We start from the raw sequence: 19,850 nt of genomic DNA, 5'->3' as shown, positions 1-19,850 counted from the left end.
CTTTATTGCTCTTTTTTTCCGGCATGCAAAGACACCCTTATTTAAACAATAAAAGACCCAAACGTTTTTCTCGGAACATCTCCACAGATGAGAAAAAAAAAAACCTCTGTCAAAGGAACAAAGAAACATTTCCAATTTTATCTATTATACGAAATCATGGACCACCTTTATAGCTTCTTCCTTTCACGCACACAGAGACACCACCCTTAATTAAACAACGATTTTTTCATCTAACTCTGAAAAATATTCATCAATCAATCTAATAACACACCAGTATAACATTTCATAATCCAACCACATAATAATGTTCAAGTACTCCGAATCATACTTTGTCGGATTACTCTTCAGTCGCCATTGTGGTCGAGAATCTGCTCTGTCTACCTACTAACTTTCATAATGAATACAAAAACGATTAGAGGTACATGGAGGGAAATATTCGAAAAAAAGGGATTTTTATCATCTTCAAAGTGTCAGATTAAGAAAACTCCCCCTGATTAGTGTCAGATTAATGGGTCAACACGTCTACAATACCCAGATTAACATTCTGTATGAAAATCTGACACGTTCGAGTATGTTCAAGTAACGATTTTTTTTACATTTTCAAAGGACCGCTGTGACCTTGCGTCACGTCCTAATTGTCAGTCCCTTGAAAAGTAGCTTCCTTTGGATCCAATAAACATATTCTCAAAAAATCTGACACGCTGGAACAAATTTTTTTTCAACCATTTTCAACTGTTCCGTACGGCCAGTCCCACCAAGCAAACTGTCAGATTAGCATGAATTTATTATCAGAGACACGTAGAGCATAACAGTATCTTAATCTGACACGCTCGAGTATCTACACCTGAGGATTTTTTTTTACATCTCTGGGAACCTGCAGACGCTTTCCCCACCGATGAAAGTGCATACATCATAGAACCTTTTTTTCTTTCTACCATCTAATCTTCAAAATCCACTAAGTCTACAGGACGCTCGAGTAAATCCCGATTCAGCATCGTCGGCTCCCCAACTATTTTGACGTAAAAAATGTGGCGGGATGTTCAGCCAGAAGGACCAACTTCCGGGACATTCTCTTACGAAATTCGCCCATAAAATGCCGATGAATTATCGAAAAGAAAAGTTCGCAAAAAAAAAGGCGTAATTTATTCGCATGCCGTTAATCCAGTAACATAATTCCGGAGGACGAAAGACCGGTCCACGAGCCGAATTTATCCGTTCAATTTAATCGCATTAAATGCGTTTCGGTGTACGATAATGAATGATTTGTGCGGGATCGCGAGGGCCAATTTAAGACCGCTCATAATTTCGGATCGAAAAAAGCCGATTTCGAACGAAAGTCGTCGTTTGTAACAACGAGAGAAAGTCTCGTGTTTTCGCGTATTTTCGATCTTGTTTACTTCGGAATTTCGCTCAGCACAAAACGACGAATTATTCATGATGTCTCAATATAGAGTCTTCGACGACGACGGAATCCGGGTTCGGAAAAAAAATCCATATTATGATGGCTATTTTTCACGCATTTTACCTGTCAATTTGCCATCGTCGGGACAACTAAATGGAGAACGTTCCACCGAAGAAGAGCAGATGCTGACCATGGTTTCGGTATAATTTGAACTCGTCTGAGCAACACAGCTCCTTCTCCGATGAGTCCATCAATCCCAATCGTGTTTCCATTGGAGAAGGAGCTGTGTTGCTCAGACGAGTTCAAATGATACCGAAACCATGATCAGCATCTGCTCTTCTTCGGTGGAACGTTCTCCGTTGAGTTGTCCTGACGATGACAAATTGTCTAGTTCAATTCAGATTCAGATCGTGAAGTAAGGGTGGTAAAGAAACCACAGAGAGACACCCATTTTAACTGGAGCTAGTCAGCGTTATCGAAATAAATCGGAGAGTTTCTTTCCTCAAAGCCAGTTACGTGCAATCTCGGTTTATATCTTTGGTGAAACTGGCCCTAAATCTTCCAGTTAACAAAGTGAAGAAATAGTTTGTTCTGGTCCAACGTCCATGTTCGAATGAAATCTTGTTCGATGTTAAAACGCCATTCCTAATCCGAAATTTACGTTCGTTATGCTTCGAACATCATTCATCTTCCCGAAAATCTGTTCACGCTCTCTCTTCCAAGACGTCTTTCTCCGTAAAATATTTTACGTGGTCACGAGAAAAGATGAATAGGTACACAATTGAAATGTACTGATCATGAAGTGTGGACGTGCATTCTCCACTTCGACAAACTTCGATTCATCATCCGATGACGATTAATTCGAAGTCATTATTCAAAATGTCGGACGACAATGAATGTTCTCGTTAGAGTATATCAGCTCGGCTTCCACGTACCAGTGCTAGAAGATAAACGGACAATATGTAGACTGGATTATTTGTCTTATTTAGGCTCTTAGAGGACGGACGCGGGAACCTCGTTTCTCAGCTAGACCCACATCCGTTATAATATTGGGTTACAGCGTAGATCTGACGTTAATAATATGGCGGTTTTGGTGGGACGAGCCGCGAGTCTGGAAGATCTATAGGGTGGGCAAAATTCGTTGTCTACTGAGGGGCGCTCGAGAACTATAAGAGCCAAAAAAATGGTGAAAGAAAGAAGGTTTAAGTTCAGATCAGTAACAAAAAAGTTATGAGAACTGTTCGAAATCTTCAAAATCTCAATTTTTGTCTATAACACAAAATCTAGAAATGATAGGCCAGTTCTATTTTCAGATTTGGATTAGTCAGGAAAAAAGAGCTCCCTTTTCTCCTAGCTGCTACAGTTTTCGAGATCCCCTCAGTAGACAACGAATTTTTTGCATGGCAACATGAGATTTGTATGCAGGGGCGTTGTCCTGCAAAAACAAAACACCTTTGGATAGCTTTCCGCGTCTTTTCTCTTTAATTTTTCCCTTAGAGTGGTCAGTAATGTCGAATAGTAATCTCCGGTTATTGTTCTACCCTTATCCGAAATAATCAATCATGATTACTCCATGGCAATCTCAAAAAACTGAAGCAAAAACTTTTCCAGCAAATTTTTGGACACGAAACTCCTTAGGACTTGGAGAACCAGAGTGTCGCCATTCCATCGATTGTTGCTTTGTTTGTGGATCGTAGAAATGTGCCAAAGTCTCATCCATAGTAACAATTCGATTGAAGAAGTCTACATCGTTTTCAAATCGAGCACAGATCGAACGCGATGCTTCTACCCTTGCACGCTTTTGGTCAACATTCAAACATTTGGAGATTCATTTTGCAGCAATTTTTCTCATGTCCAAATTGACGTGAACTAAATGATGAACGCGTTCGTATGAAATATTCAGTGCTTCAGATATCCGTTTTAGCCCAATTCGACGGTCTGATAAAATCATGTCATGAACTGCATCGATATTTTCGAGGACTGACACAGAAACTGGCCTTCCCGATCGGTCAATATCTTCACTGGAAAATTTACCTCTTTTGAAGCTTGCAGTCCAATTTTTCACGGTCGCATACGAAGGACATTGATCACCAAGGGTATTAAGCATATCTTCGCAACCCTTTTAAATACGAGTACTTGATGATGGCTCGATACTCCAATTTTTCGATTTTCACAATTTCGGTGGACATCTTCTTTCTTTCAATTTATTGCGTAATTATCGGTATGTAGCGAGCAGTATGGCCCGGATTTCTTCGGTTATTCGCTGCTTGAGTTGTGGCAGGGTGCTTGGACGATGTTCAAAGACCTCATCTTCGCGGTAGCCTCAGAGAAAGAAGTCGCAGATGCTCAAATCAGTAAAGCGCGCTGCCCACCACACTTCCTCGAAACATGCTAACGAAAATCGAGCTGTCCAACATCGAAACATAACGCTGGGGAATGACTGTGACGGTCCTCGAAAAAGTGAGGACCTATCACTGCGAACTGAGGACACAGAACACCCAACTGTGACTTTAGGCAAGTGGAGTGGTCTTCTATGGAGTTGACGAGGATAATCTGCAGCCCAGCAGGGTCATTTCCGTAAAACGTACAAAAATCATAGTGTCGATTAAAAACTACGGACCCAAAGGAACGCAAAGAGCCCTTCCCTGCCTACCTGCCCACTCCACAGTCCATTGCAATGACCCTTCGAAACTAGTCAATGTTGGTGTCTATACTGTAGTCGCACCCTGTAGATGCCACGTCTACGCATAAGTATAATCTGCAGACTAGAATCCCCCCCCCCAAAAAAAAGGAAAATAAAATCATAACAATACAAATTTGGTTATGTAATAAGGGTTTCTACAAAAACTACCCCAAGATGAACAAATATTTTGTCACATTGTATGATCTAGGTTCTAGGTAATTCCTAGTATGAATAAGGCGTTGCCAAATTTCAATTAGATGCTGCGAATACGTCGGTCCAAAAATGCTCCAATGGATCGTTGATGAAATAAGGATTTCGTTTCATATTGAGATAAAGCTACTCGTCAAACATTTTTTCCGCCGATGGACCATTCGAAAGAGACATTATTATCTGGAAAGAAAGCGCACTTCAAACATGTTGCGCGTCTGACGGGCGTCGTTTTTAATCGGGCACCGTCCCTCTTCTGTTTGATCAGAGCCACAACAACGGGAACAGTGAGATTATCAGCAATGAAAAATTTCAACGGGCGAGACAGTCTAGATGTCGTCAGGGTTTCGTAATGAGATGCAATTAGAGCGAGCTAATTCCGGAGATAATCACTTACGAGGTCCCTGAGTAATCAAGCGACCGGGAGCGAAGCAGTGTTTTCATTGGATACGTAATTGAGAGTGGAGAAGACATCTATGATATTCCCTATTCCGACCCGTCATTGACAATTATAAATCAAACTCCAAGACTGGATAATTTTATAAACATACGAAAACCGAGTCTGGGATCAGATTATTCTCGGACACGCCCCGTACAACGTGCCTCGCCGTGTATATTCCGTGTGTCGTAGCCCGGAGGGAAATATCGCGAATACGAATCGGTCCCTACGGTGCGATATAAATATGAATAAAGTGAAATAACAGTAATTTGAGGGAACAGCTTCGGGATTAATGGATAGGTCGATCGGGGAAACGATCGTGCTTCAAAACGGCCACTCTGTGGTTTCTGGGAATGATGGAACGTATACGATTTTATCGAGAAAGTCTTATTTTACCATTCCATATGGATTGGCAAAAAACTGAACACTGCAAAATTCATCACAAAGATATAATATTAAGTTGAGTTTTGAGAGCCATGAACTTCGAGATTTATTTATTAGAAGAGTTGCTGTTTCAGAATATGTATCACATTCAGATCTACGACAATTTTCCTGGAAGATACACGACTCAAAAGTTGACCTTTGAAAAATTCCAAAAAAGTTGGGTTCAGTTAAAACTTCTTCAAGACCGAACGGTTGTGCCGAAATGGATGAAATTCTCAGATTTCTTACTAGAAGAGTTGCTCTTTCAGAATATGTATCACATTCGGATCTACGACAATTTTCCTGGAAGATACACGACTCAAAAGTTGACCTTTGAAAAATTCCAAAAAAGTTGGGTTCAGTTAAAACTTCTTCAAGACCGAACGGTTGTGCCGAAATGGATGAAATTCTCAGATTTCTTACTAGAAGAGTTGCTCTTTCAGAATATGTATCACATTCGGATCTACGATAATTTTCCTGGAAGATACGCGACTCAAAAGTTGACCTTTGAAAAATTCCAAAAAAGTTGGGTTCAGTTAAAACTTCTTTAAGACCGAACGGTTGTGCCGAAATGGATGAAATTCTCAGATTTCTTACTTAAAGAGTTGCTCTTTCAGAATATGTATTACATTCAGATCTACGACAATTTTCCTGGAAGATACACGACTCAAAAGTTGACCTTTGAAAAATTCCAAAAAAGTTGGGTTCAGTTAAAACTTCTTCAAGACCGAACGGTTGTGCCGAAATGGATGAAATTCTCAGATTTCTTACTAAAAGAAACAGAATTTCGAATATAAAATTATTATGTGGAACCTCAACATCACACCTGGAACCGCCACTGGTCAATGGTGCAGATAAGGAGAGCCCAGTATCAGTAAGATTAATCTTGAAAAATTACCAACAACGAAACCATTTGTTGTGAATCTTCTTCGGGTTTGTCCCACCAGGATATCATAATGAATATTAATGGGATATGTCAAATATGAAGATGCGACAGGGATTTTTCAGTCCCTTGATTAAAGACCCACAAGGATATTACCTTCTTTCAGTTCGTTGTCTTACTACTGAGGACTAATGGTGGTCATTTAAGTTGATGGTAGTTCAACGATAAATCTTCGAATGAAGAATCGAAAAAATTAGATTTACTTTTCTTCTTACGCTACTGAATGCTACTAGAAACGAAAAAGTAGTAGCTAGTATAGCTGGTAATGGACCTACAAAACAGCACCGTGCAGTGTGTACGTCTATTCTATTCCCTGCTCAATATAAATCCTGAAACTACTTCGGTCATCCCGACAATTGCTAATTCAACCGAACACACGTTCCAACTTTTTCAAGAGGCGAACTGCATCAATTTCATAAGAAAGGCCCATTGTTTCGCCCCGGCAATAAAACAGAATTATCTATGCGATTCTTTATGCAACGACATCACTAGAAATTTACAGGTGGAAGAACAACGCTATAGGTACTTTTTCTGACGCTTCGTACACACCGCGTCTCTGCAGTCGATAAATTCCTGACGATCTCCATAGAGATTTCGAGGAATCCTCGTGTACTCAGGTTTTATTCAATACCGATTCATCTAAATTGTAGACTCGGCCAGTTTCTATGTTAATTTCGCACACGCTCCGTCCTTATCTAATGCGACTTATCCGAACGACATGTACCTAGTCTTCATTTTCGAACGTCGACCGATAAAAAACGCAGCATTTCAACTCCTTTTAGTTGAAATCGATGTCCTGATTTTTTCTATGGACGTTTGTATAAACATAGACAAACTTTCTATGGAGACTCTGTGGTATGGATCTCCCTACTCTCCGTGCTCCGTATAAAGTTTGTCTATGTTCCGACAGGAGTGCATAGATTCGATCAGGAGTTGGGACAAAATAAACCTTGAAAATTCCGAAGCCTATAGAAAATTTCGATCTGCGAAAACGATTTTTTTTTTTAAATCGGATATAGATGAGAAGATTATCCGATAACTGGTTTGCAATAATGTTGCCGTTGTTGGCGAGAACCGATTGGGGATCATTGAACGAGCATATGCGGTCACTGCAACTTATCGCACGTAGTTTTTGATTAATGGTCTTAACGAAGTTGCAGATGTCCGAGTGGTGCAGAAAGAAATTACATTGTAACTGTAGTTCGTACATAAATACCAAAACGAATTTTGAAATTGACAGGATAGTTGACGGTCACAGAGTATTTCGCGGGATTGCTAACAAATCATTTGTTTCGTGCCAAAGTTCACACCACAGAAAACCAAACTATTCGTGCCTATCGAACTGGGCGGAATATTTCTGATTAGAAATGGCTTTTGAGTTTTTTCTACCAATATTTCAATGAACTTTTTTTTTTTCAGGATCGGCTGACAGTGGAATCGCCGAACAACCTTCGGTGATGACGGCGGAAATGAGGGTTCTGCAAGAGGTGCTGGACTCTGAAGCAGTTTACGTATCGGATCTCAACGAAGTCATAGAGGTGTGTATTTAGAACCCACTGGGTTCATTGGAATCGAGGAGATCAGTTACGTCACATTGCGGTTCCTATTGGTAAAACTAGTCCAGTGTACGAGTGTATATTTTGATGTCACTACAATCCTTCCAAAAGATCTAAAGCTAGTTCTAACAATGGAACGGGCTGTAAAAGGAAATTGTGTATATATCATAAAAAAAGGAGCAATAATTTCAAGATATCCTTATTTTAGGTTCTGTGATCCAGTGCAGCACTAATTTCACCAATAGAAAACGCTATTGAAATCAATGTAAAAATGCTGACTAGCCTAAATCGTTTCGATTGAAATATAGAATGTTCGCTATCGAACATGTTCGACAAAGTATCATTGGCCTTCGTAAAAGATAATTAAGTGTGTCATTCTGATATATTCTAGGAAGGTATACAGAATTTGATGGACGTAACCTTTACGTTTTCAGAACCGATGGTTGGCTGATTCAGTTGATCGAAAAACGTATAAATTCAGTCGTCTATACAAAGAAAGAGAAAACATGAAAATTTACTCACATCTTTCAGTTTCGCATATCAAAAGTCGTTTAAACCCATCACTACAACGGACATTGGTCGTTTTCCCTCAAAGCTTCACATTCTTCAATTTAAATTATAGAAATTCCAGAATGTCAATCTGCACAGAACATTAATACTATAGAATATAAACTGCGTAGAAATAATTATTTGTGCATAGAGCACCTTTTGGCTCTGTCTGTCATATAATAAAAATGCAAATTATGCTTTATGCATTCACCTAATGATGTTCAAAAAACATCTCCGTTTACCTTTCTGTCATAAGGAGTGTTCAAGTTCAAAGGAAATTCGTTATTCGTTGACGAATATAATCTAATATTTCCAGTGATATATTAATACTTCCATATAACATTGGAACTCTCTGTAGAGGTTAGTGGCATGGAGTATTTACATATTTTCGATCGAATTCCTGTAGGCTAAGAATTTTTCGACCCCAACAAGCTGAAATGTAGAGGAATCCGATTCGATGACTAAGAAATGCCGTGTAGACTTGTCCAAAGGTCCCGGCTGCATTCCCAGTTGGTTAGCAAGGCATATTTCATGCGGTCAAGTGTTTCCTGTTGGCCGATTGCATCTAGAATCGCTTCAGACAATAGTCGTGATTCATTCATGCTTGCCGGGCCAATCAAGCGGGCGCGATCCTACTACAAAACACGAATAATTGTCCTGGTTGAATGAAAGTCCGAGGATCTGCTCGGTCCGCATACTAAACGAGTCGAAATCGCAGTCTATGAACGGGAGAATTTGGGGGACCGATTGAATCATCGCATTCGGAGAATACGTCGATTATGATTGACGGATTCGGGAAATGGATGATTGTTCGTATCCTCGTCGACAACAGGATGGATGTTTCGACATGTTCTGGGAATATGAAGGAGCTGAATAGAGTTTCGTTCATGCAGTGGATTCTTATTACATTGTACCTGCAGTCATCTATTTCTGCCGTTCTATGGCCAACCTGATGAATGCCAAACATGATACCGTTCGCTGAATGGATACCCGTTGAATCGTTTATATTTCGAGGCCATTATAAATACCCTTTCGTCATAATTCATTGCAAATTAATTATAATTACATACGAAAATGTACTCACATTCTGTTACATCGTCCACTCAACGAAAATGTAACCACCTGCACGTAAATTTTCTCACTCACTGTTTCCGATTTTCAACTTATAAAGCATAGATCGAAAAGTTCGAGAGAAAGTGCACAGAATTTATCCCAGTGGATCAAAGAAATTCATTTTCTTCTTTGGATTTATTTTTGACGTAAATTCAAAACTGTTGATAATGAAGGTGCACCGAAACTAATTTCCATGCTTCTTTATCTATTAGGTCATTTCAATCAGCTGATTTTTTTATGAATCCTCAATGAATCTTGATGGATATATTATCGCCTCTTATGCGTTATTTCTGTGTTTTTGTTCTACTGAATTTGGGGCATTTTAAATATTCTAATGGGGGCCTAGCCCAGTGTCTCCAAAAATTAGCGACCAAAACGGTGCATGATAATGAGTGATCACGGATCGTGAATGGGTTCACGGCCCTCTGTTCCGCAAGTCGAATGGCGGATAAACGGCCCATTACATTCGTCTCAGTAACACACATATGGCAGCCAAACGACTGGACGTTTCTAAAATTATAAACCGGTGAACTCCTTCGGGGCAGGAAGTTTACAAATCGGGAGGCGCGTGCTGTCCGCAGGAAGAATTTCCGAATAGTTTTTTTTTTGTTCGTTTCTTTCTCGGACGATCGCTAACGGAAATCTATAAACTAATTCCGTACCGTTTACGAGCTATCGAAGACATGTGCGCGAAACTGGCGCTCTCCTTCTTGTACTTCCTAGGTTGCGTTCACAAACTTACTCTGAGTAAGCTCTGATTTCTCGAAGCGTTCTCAAACGTACTTTTTCTTTCTCGGAAAATGCTCTATGAGCATGGTCATACTCATACTCCATCCACTGGACGGAGTAAGTTTGTGAACCATAGACATAATCTCTTATATCTCTATGTTGTGAACGCAACCCTAGTTCATCCAGAGACAACCTGTTCTCTCTGGTTCATCTATGCTTTCGCATCACGCCTTTCGCATAGGGTTGGCAGAAAATGACTATGTTCGAAAAACATCGATGTTAATATTTTTATGCACATTTATAAAGTTCCATCTTTGTCGTCAAGTTCTTAGAATTTTGAAGGCTGATATATTGTAAGAAGAACTTAGTCTTTGGCTTATACCCAAACATTCGAAGACTAATTTAACAGTTATATACCCAGCCTCGATTTCAGAAGAATTTCAAAGTAGAAGCATCTATCTATGAGTAACTTTTATCTGTGGTAGAAGCTACTAATCACTCACAAGCGAATAATTTTTCCTCTAGATTTATTTCAAATTGTGTAGGTGTGATTCTTGAACCTTTAAAAATTTTTCGTTTTTCTTTCAGGGATACCTGAAGCGATGGAGGTCGGAACCTGATTGTGTTTTGGCTCCACATCTTGATGCGTTGTTCAGTAATATCGAGGAAATATTCGAATTCAACAAGTGAGTTGATTAATTAGATTGTTAATGATAATTCTCATGCTGAGATCAATTTTCTTTATTTGGGAATTTGTTGGTTGACCTGACTCAAATATACAAAAAGAAACAATTCAAATATTTTTTCAGAACATTGAAATTTACGTTTTTTCAGAAAATTTCTCGAACAACTGAGGAAGGTCGAAGGAAATTCCACCAAAATAGCCAACGTATTTCTCCAGAACGACTCAGGATTCTCAGTATACCATGAGTATTGTCAGAACTATCCACGCACCATGGATGTCATCGGGGAACTGACCAGGGATGAAAAAATGGTTCCGGTATTCAGGGAGAAGCAACTCGCTTTGGGACACGCCCTGCCTTTGGGCTCATATTTGCTGAAACCCGTCCAAAGAATCCTCAAATACCATCTTTTGCTCCAGGTAGAAATGCTTTAGAGGTTACACACATAATGTCATTCAGATATCGAAATATTCTATGGTCAAAGTTACTCAACGACTGCTGCCATATTTTTATGCCAATTTTGACAGAAAATGTCACTGACCACTGCCTCCGTTTTCAGAGACTCTCCAAGCAGTGCGAACCCGAGCACAAACATGTGGTAGACCTGGCCCTGACCACGATGACCGGCATAGCCTCGGACATCAACATAATGAAGAGGAAGCACGAGCACGCCGTCCGCGTCCAAGAGATCCAGTCTCAGCTCTACGGCTGGAACGGACCGGCCCTAACGGCCCTCGGTGAACTCATCGCTGAAGGAACCTTCAGAGTGGTGGGCGCAAGGGGTAGAAGACACGTGTTCCTGTTCGACAAGGTGTTCTTGATGACCAAGAGCAAACAGGGCGGAGTCTTGGCCTACAAGTTTCATATCATGGTGAGTGGGTGATTTCTGGGATTTTCGTTTGTCGGTTTCAACTCGTCAGGTGGTTGATATTCAGTGCTTGGACCAAAGGGCGACAACTCTTGTTACTTGATCCTAGTGCTTATAGCTTGTACTGTACCCGTTTGTGGTTATTTTTCAGATTCGATATAATTTATCAAGTTAGAGTTGGGAATTGAGCAAAAATCAGCCAGTATTTTTTCTGAAGAAGTTTATTGTAATCGAAAATTACGCTGGAGATTATTGTCATTGATTTGTGATTAGGTTATATTCGAGCACAGAACATCGGAAATCCGTGGTCCGAATCTAATAATAAGAAGTAAAAGAACACCTGAGTCCAACTGTAGTTCATTCGAAGATTATTGACATCCCTTAGAAAGTTCAGACGCACATTTCTGTAGTTTCAATCACAGAATTAAAATATATGAGAATAATCCACAGAAAAGAAGTTTTTCTGTAATTTGTGATATAACCTAAAAAACTATTTTAACTGAAGTTATAATCAAATTCAGAGCAAATTAATCAGCATCAATCAGCATTTAAAATTGATACAATTAGACCCCTTTGCACCGAACATATAATACTTAGTGTTAAGTGTCCCTTAAAATGAACTCTTAACTTAAATTACGTTGCACCAACTGTTAAGTGACATTTAAATGGCTAAAGCTAAACTTAAATTTAAGCTCTCCTGTAATGATCACTTAAATATTTGAGGGCGGGATTCTAACCTAGAATAATTTGTTGAACTGGCTGCAGAACTTCCATTTTTGATGGATTTTCAAAATTGAATGCATTCATTATTGAATATCAAGCCTTTTCTTTCGCCTTCATTGTTATGCCAATTTTCAATTTTGTGTCCCAAAACATACTATAGTTAGCAAAAAACTCTTTTCTTCTGTTGAGAAGTTGAGTGCCCTTTGTAGATTACCACCACTTGCTTTGCAATCATTCATCATATTCGTACTAACAAGGACAATAAGGACATTTTCTTCACGTTCCTCTTCAACCAACATTAATAAAACAAATTCACACAAGACCTTACAAAGAAAGTGTTGTATGAACTTATATAAACTAAGGTGCCCTTTATTTGACAATCCTTGACTGACTGAGTGACAGACAGCTGACAGGACAATAAAGTTAGGTTAATGAAATGACAACGATCATCGGAAACCGGCCAACCAATGAAATAGCCTTACTGAACTAGGATGAAGTTGCACCAAAATAAAAAACAGAAATATCACTAGATATAAAAACTTAAGGGCCCCTTACTTAAGATTCTGTTAAGCCACAGTCGTGCAACTGGGAATAAAATTAAGCGTACATTAACTTTAAACGACACTTAGTTAAGTACTCGTTTTAAGGGGTGTTGGTGCATCGACTATCTATCGGTCTATAAGTCAGCCATAATCGAGATGTCAATAATTCTTGAATGGAGTAAATGTGAGTACAACTTTATTTTTTATTTTTGCAGTGTTCCAATTTGATGCTGGTGGAGCAAGTGAGGGGTGAACCCTTATCCTTTCAAGTATTACCGTTCGACAATCCAAGGCTGCAATGTACCATACGGGCCAGATCTCCTCAGCACAAGCGGGAATGGACGTTGCAGATCAAACGAGTGATATTGGAAAACTACAGCGCTGTCATACCGAACCACGCCAGGCAACTCGTGATGCAGCTGGGACAGGACATCAATGAAATCGGTACGTAAAGTATGTAATATACCTGCCTACATAATAACTCACTTGGATAGGATTAGTGGCCGAGTTGCCATCGTCTTATAGCTTGTTTAATATTCATTTTTGAAGGTTTTGTGTGGTATCTGGGTTATGAGTTGAGACAGTATTTTGTGCCACAAGGTAATTGTAAAATTACCTCTCAAATCTCTCAAATTTATTCTACAACTGAAGGTGTTCTCAATGATGATTATTCTTATCAGAATTATGCATGCATATGTTATCCACTTTCAACGGTTTTCTTCAATACAGATGTTGTTTCCCAGCAGGAATAAAAAAAAGATGATATTATCAGATTTTGAATGTATTGGCTCCATTCTAAAATCAGTTGTTCTCGATCAATTCTAGTGATCAATAGTTTTTCTTTCGTTTGATTTTCTACACTCGATCGCTATGCAACGCGAAACACGCAATTTGACCCAAGAGGAATGTGCCCAAGCGGTAGTTTTGCTAGAAGAAGGGTGGACATACACAAGAATTGCAGAAAGGTTTGGAGTTTCCCATACAAGTGTGTCCAGAATGTTGCAGCGATTCAGGGAGACAGGTATGAATGTCCGAAGACCAGGACAGGGTAGACCACGGGTAACAACTGCCATTCAAGAACGTTACTTGAGAGTTTCTTCGTTGAAACAACGGTTTGCAACCGCTCGCCTCCTTTGAATTCAGCTTGAGCAAACTCATAAGGTGCAAATTAACACTCAGACAATAAGAAATCGCCTCAGAGAATATGATTTAAGGCCTCGTGTCGCGGCAAGGGGCCCAGCTCTTACCCCAGCCCATCGAAGGGCGCGTTTGGATTTTGCTAGAGAGCATATCCATTGGGAAGAGGCCGATTGGGAAAGAGTTCTCTTAACAGATGAGTCTAGATTCTGCCTCTACCATTGTGATCGACATTCCCTTGTATACAGACGACCACATGAAAGATATGCTCAGTGCAATTTCCTGAATACTACTGGTTTCGGGGGAGGATCGATTATGGTATGGGGTGGAATATCTTTGACTGCTCGCACAGACCTAGTGGTCGTTGATAATGGAGCTATGAATGCTGATAAGTGTATAAAGAACATTCTTGAAGAGCATGTAGTGCCATTTGCCCCATACATTGGTGGAAACTTCATTTTTATGGACGATAATGCCAGACCCCATCGTGCGCGCATCGTTCAGGAGTACCTTGAAGAGGTTGAAGTCTCTCGAATGCAATGGCCAGCAAGAAGTCCAGATCTCAATCCGATTGAGCAGGTTTGGGACAACCTCAATAGAAGGCTGAGAAGTTCAGAAAATCATCCAGCTACTCTTAATGACTTAGGAATCCAACTCGGAGAAATCTGGGCAGGATTAGATCAGAACATTTCAAGATCACTCATTTTGAGTATGAACCGTCGTTGCCGAGCTGTAATTAACGCAAGGGGTGGAAATACCAAGTATTAAATCACTTATCAGCATTTCAGTATTTTGAAAATTGTTCATTTCTCTTCTTTCATATAAGATGTGTCTTGTTTCGTTCAAAACCTTCCCGAGAGAACATAAAAAATAAGTTATAAAGTCAATGTAGAGTTAACTTTCATTAAAATTGAGATTTTCAGAATGTGCGTTAGTTTTTTTGCGCAGTGTAGTAATATCATCGCTAAGATCACTGTTTTTTTTTTCCAGAAGAGACCGAGGAGAAATGGACCCCGCTGAAGCACTCCAGCAACACCCCCCACTACCTGGAACGTCGAAGCCGCACGAGAAAGACCGCGGAGGCCCCCAACCGCCGCGCCGCCTCCCAGGACCGCTCCTTCCCCTCCCTGACCAACTGGCGGCGGAAATCCGAGCCGGGCGTCATACCCCAATACACCGCCAAGACGCTGCCGCACAAGATCACCAAGCTGAAGAAGCAGAAGGCCGCCTCCAAGTTCTACACAGACCTGTCCGACTCGGAGAACTTCTGCGAGGCTGCCATGGAATCGACGGAGAGCCTGACCTCGACGCCGCCCGGCAAAGACCAGAGTCTCTGCGAGCTGGACGGGGACGGCGCCGCCCGCCGCACGGACCTGGAGAGGATCGTGTCGGACATCGTGAACGAGGAGTTCAAGAAGCTGAAGAAGAACAGGCGCGCCCTGAGGGACAGCGAGCCGACGCCCGGCGTCTGGACGGAGGGCGAGGACGCGAAGGCCAAGCTGCCCGCGAAGGCGGACTCGCTGCCCAGGTCGTTCCAGCTGAACGAGCAGGGCGGCAGCGAGAACTACCACAGGCACGTGCTGGACAAGTCGGTGAAGGAGAGCCCCGGCGTTCGCGCGGAGGATCAGCCAGAAAAGTGAGTTATTTCAGTAGTAGGTTCGAGCCGGAGGCTTGTACGGGGTGAAGTTTCGGCTTGTGCATACGGTGTGTCAATTTGAAGAGGTAAAACCTTTAATATCTCTGCCCCATGCAGAATCAGAAAAAAATGCAAAAAGAGGTAAACTTTGGTCATTACGGGGACATTTTATACGGTGGGTTCTAATAAATTCGTATCAACCCTGTGAGCGTGATAACAGGGGTTGAGTGAAACCTTATTTTAAAGGTTATTCCACTTCCTCATCAAAAATTCCACACAATTGACCTTTTTTGTTAGTATATACTTCCGAAAACTTAAAAAAAAAGTATAGAATAGTAACGACAGCAAGAGTTGCAATAAAACATGAAAATAATGAAAAACCTTTCACTATAAAACATTTTCGAAATGTCAATTACTTTGTGGTGAAAAATATAACCTATAGTCTTAAATTAGGCCCTCACGTTTTGGAACACAATAAGAATTAATTCAAATGCCGATTTACAGGGTGTTCCTAAATTGAACGTACAAACGAAAAGGGGAGATTCCTTAAGTGAGTTCAAGAAAAAAAAAAGTCCCATAAACATGGGGTCGCAAACGTTTCGTTTTCGAGATACAGAGTGTTGAAGTTTGAATTTTTTTCAAGTTTTTTTCTCATAGTATCTACACTTCACAAGATATTCAACTGAAATTTGGCATAGATATTACATTTTAGAGTTCTCACCACGTGACATGGCAATTTCGATAAAAGATCTACAGGGTGATATTTTTTTTGGAACACTGCCACCTGTTCTTCTGCAGAACTTTTTTTGGTGAGCAACTGTTAATTTGAAAAAATGTAAAAAGAAGCTTTGGCCAGTTCAATTCGGATGAATTGAACTGGCCAATTTGCAATCGTCGGGAGAACTAAACGGAGAACGTTCCACCGAAAAAGAGCAGACGCCGGTCTCATTTGACCTCGTCAGAGCAACACAACTCCTTCTCCGATGAGAAAACGTTTTGAATTGACCGACCCTAATTGAATACTGGTAGTAGCTTCTGAGTAGTACTCGAGCGGCGTATTTAATTAGGGTCCATCAATTCTAAGCGTTTCTCCATCGGAGTAGGAACTGTGTTGCTCTGACGAGGTTAAATGTGAGCGAAACCATGGTTAGCATCTGCTCTTCTTCGGTTCTCCATTTAGTTGTCCGGACGATGGCAAATTATTAATTACCCCCCTGTTGAGGCGCTATCATTCCTTCATTATTTTGAAAAACTTCAACTTGAATTTCTCTGCATGCTATGCGTATTCTTACTTCTACATCTCGGGACTGTGTATTTACACACAACCGACTTTGAATGTCCTCAAACGACAAAATCTAAAGATGTGGAGTCTGGGGAGCGAGGTGGCCATTCAATCGGCTTCCTTCTACCAATCCATTTCTCTTAAAAAAGATCTGTAAGCTTTACTGAATTTAAAATCATTTTTAAATACTCAAGCTTCCACAAGAGGAACTCATCAACTTCCAACTAAATGGAACTCTCATCCAGTGAGACAATGGCTCATTGATCATTTCCGAGAGAAATCGTTTCGCCCTTGTTTGAACTCATCAATATCGCATAACTCAACCCACGATGCCGACCAAATGAAGCACGGAATCTTTTTGAAATCTAGTCGCCGCATCGAAACACTCAATAAATTGATGCCGACACCTGGCGTTCAACGACCTTAGCTTTCTCGTACATATACCTAGTTCCAAGAAGGTCCATGCTCCATTAAAATTTTAATCCCCCATTATCCCAACCCAACCTTTGCCAAAATTTGTGTTCTACCCCTACTGTTAGTAAGATTTTCTGCTGGTATGAAAACCCGGGGAAACAGAACTCACTGAGGGGCGAACTGCCGTTCCTTTTTTTCCCCTAACTTGTGCCAGTTTCCACCTCTACTGTTGGTACGAATCTCTGCTGGTGTGAAAACCCGGGAGGGAACAGAAAACACTCAAAGGTGAACTGCCGTGTTTCTGTGCCGTCTTGCCCGTTGCAAGCTGAATTCGTTATTATTATCGGAAGTGGAATCAACAGAAGAACATTTAAATATTTATCGCCAACGAAATTGCGGTCACTCATTTATTTTATTATAAATACTACTTCGTTCTCAAAATGGAATGGAAAAGATGAGTTTATGCTTGATTGTCTAATATAGTAGCTTATTTCCAAGGTAAAAATAGTATATTTAATGCTTGAAAAAACGTCAACTTCAGGGGTGACATATGTCATTGAGAAAACTTACAATACCTAAATCTTTTTAACTAGGCCGAATCGAAAAAAATGGTGAAGGAGAAAAGCACTTCTTTTAACTTCAAGAATATACTGTTTAAATATACATACAAGTCGGAGACTCGCCCTGTAGATATGAAAAGTAAAACTGTGATATATCATAGATTCACAAAAACATCAACGAATTAACACGTTATTAATCCAAGTATTTGTTGCAGCGATCTCACCTCTCACATCGACGATACCGATCATCCCGACCACAAGATCTACAGGAAGTCCGCCATACGGGTCAGCCTGCTGCAGAGGATAAGAACCCTGATGTCCGAACAGCAGAAGAAGGCCAGCGCGCCGATCTGGAAGCAGCAACAGCAGAACTCGAGGAGTACCGGCGAGCGCATCGCCAACCCGGAATACGTAGATCCGCAGAAGTTCATCCTGAACGCGAGCCGCACGAGTCTGCTGTCGCAAGACAAGGTCGACGGCGAGCTGTCGGACGAGCCCGAGCGACTCGACATGACCATCAACGAGAACGACGTACTCGACGAGATCGAGAACCGCCTCCAAAAATCGATGTCTCTTGACGATACCGGCCAGATGGAGAGGAACAACGGCTGCGTTTCTAGTCGCGCGGATAAGTTCGAACAGTCGACTTTATCGATTAGCTCCTTTAATTCTAGTCAAAACGATGATAGTTACTACGAGAGCATCCTAGACGACCGTTTAGTGGAAGAATACGTGAGGGACGAAAGAGGTGCGCTCGTTTTGAAGCAGGACAGCTTCAGAAGTACCGAAAATAAATACATCGTCAAACAAACTGAAAGTTTAGAAAGGACGATTGCCGAAAACGTCACAAAATCAAACATTTCTACCAGTAAATCCGATAGTAGACTCTCGGAGAGGAAAACTCTGATAAAGAGGCCTAATAAGGCGCCTCCCCCGATCCCAGTGAAACCTACTCATTTAAAAAACGGGCACAAACACATTGGTACAAATGAGACAATAAAGACTAATAATAACAATGAAATTAAAGACAAAGAAACAAACGAAGAAACGGAAACTGTTCCAGCTAAGAGTTGGGTTAAAGCTATGGTTGGTAGGTTTGAATGACATTTAAAGAACGCTTAAAATGTCATTGTCTATCGTGTGTATATTTCTTACGTTTCTTTCGATTAATTTGTTAGCGCAATTTATTTTTATTATTGTACGTCTTCACTAGGATTAAAATTTATTTCATTTGTATCAAATGGTTACGAGGTAACGTCAGATTTATTGTTTCAGGCTAAAAGTGTATTGCATGCGTGCGGAAAAGAACGAGGTTATGTAATTAAATTTGCTTGTGATTCCTTCGGATGATGAATCGACTGCTGTTGAGTTTTTTATAAACGAATTGTCATCATTTTGTTCGTTCCCAGGATTTATTTCTTGTCAAACCATGTTTTCATACGTTCACACTTGTTTTCATTCCGTTTATTATTGTTCTTTTGAATGATCCACACTTATAGGATTTCATAAAAAATCATGAGAATCAAGAATTATTTTTTCTATACAAGATTGAAGATTTGATATATCATAATCAAAATAAAGTGGCTGTTGTAGAATACATATTTTACTTGTTGACAATATTGAAAAGTTTATATAAAACTTGTACGAGTCACTTGAAGTATATATTCTATCTTTATTGTGTAAAAATAGATCAATATCTACTTAACAATACAATGTGCCAAATAGATATCATTTAAATTATTGTTGACTAAATTAATATAATTTTGTAAAAATATTATGCATAATATTGAATATATATTATTGTCATAGAGAAGTTTTTCTTTTTCCCGCAGCAATTGGTTCAGTTTCTTCACAAAGTTTTAACGAATTATATATTTTTTTTTTCACAACATGGGTGGGTATAATTGTTGATACCGATCCTCTAGACCACCTTTACCCATCCTTGCCAAAATTTGTGTTCT

At 40.2% G+C, this 19,850-nt stretch overlaps 1 protein-coding gene across 5 annotated transcripts in view; it reads left to right on the top strand.

The window, feature by feature from the left end:
• Nucleotides 1-19,697, top strand: part of LOC123322602 (pleckstrin homology domain-containing family G member 3) — a 148,671-nt gene extending 128,974 nt beyond the window's left edge. For all 5 annotated transcript variants that reach the window (XM_044910552.1, XM_044910554.1, XM_044910555.1 and 2 more), the window contains 7 exons: nucleotides 7,517-7,635; nucleotides 10,633-10,730; nucleotides 10,879-11,146; nucleotides 11,287-11,598; nucleotides 13,076-13,304; nucleotides 14,988-15,633; nucleotides 18,105-19,697. In XM_044910552.1, the coding sequence (XP_044766487.1) occupies nucleotides 7,517-7,635; nucleotides 10,633-10,730; nucleotides 10,879-11,146; nucleotides 11,287-11,598; nucleotides 13,076-13,304; nucleotides 14,988-15,633; nucleotides 18,105-18,993 (2,561 nt within the window). In that variant the 3' untranslated portion in view covers nucleotides 18,994-19,697. The remainder of the gene's footprint in view (nucleotides 1-7,516; nucleotides 7,636-10,632; nucleotides 10,731-10,878; nucleotides 11,147-11,286; nucleotides 11,599-13,075; nucleotides 13,305-14,987; nucleotides 15,634-18,104) is intronic.
• Nucleotides 19,698-19,850: the final 153 nt, after the last annotated feature.

Source organism: Coccinella septempunctata, chromosome 1 (assembly GCF_907165205.1).
Source record: "Coccinella septempunctata chromosome 1, icCocSept1.1, whole genome shotgun sequence".
NCBI classification, from domain to species: domain Eukaryota; kingdom Metazoa; phylum Arthropoda; class Insecta; order Coleoptera; family Coccinellidae; genus Coccinella; species Coccinella septempunctata.
Note: the sequence above shows the minus strand (reverse complement) of the source record. Positions and strands in the feature narration are given on the sequence as shown.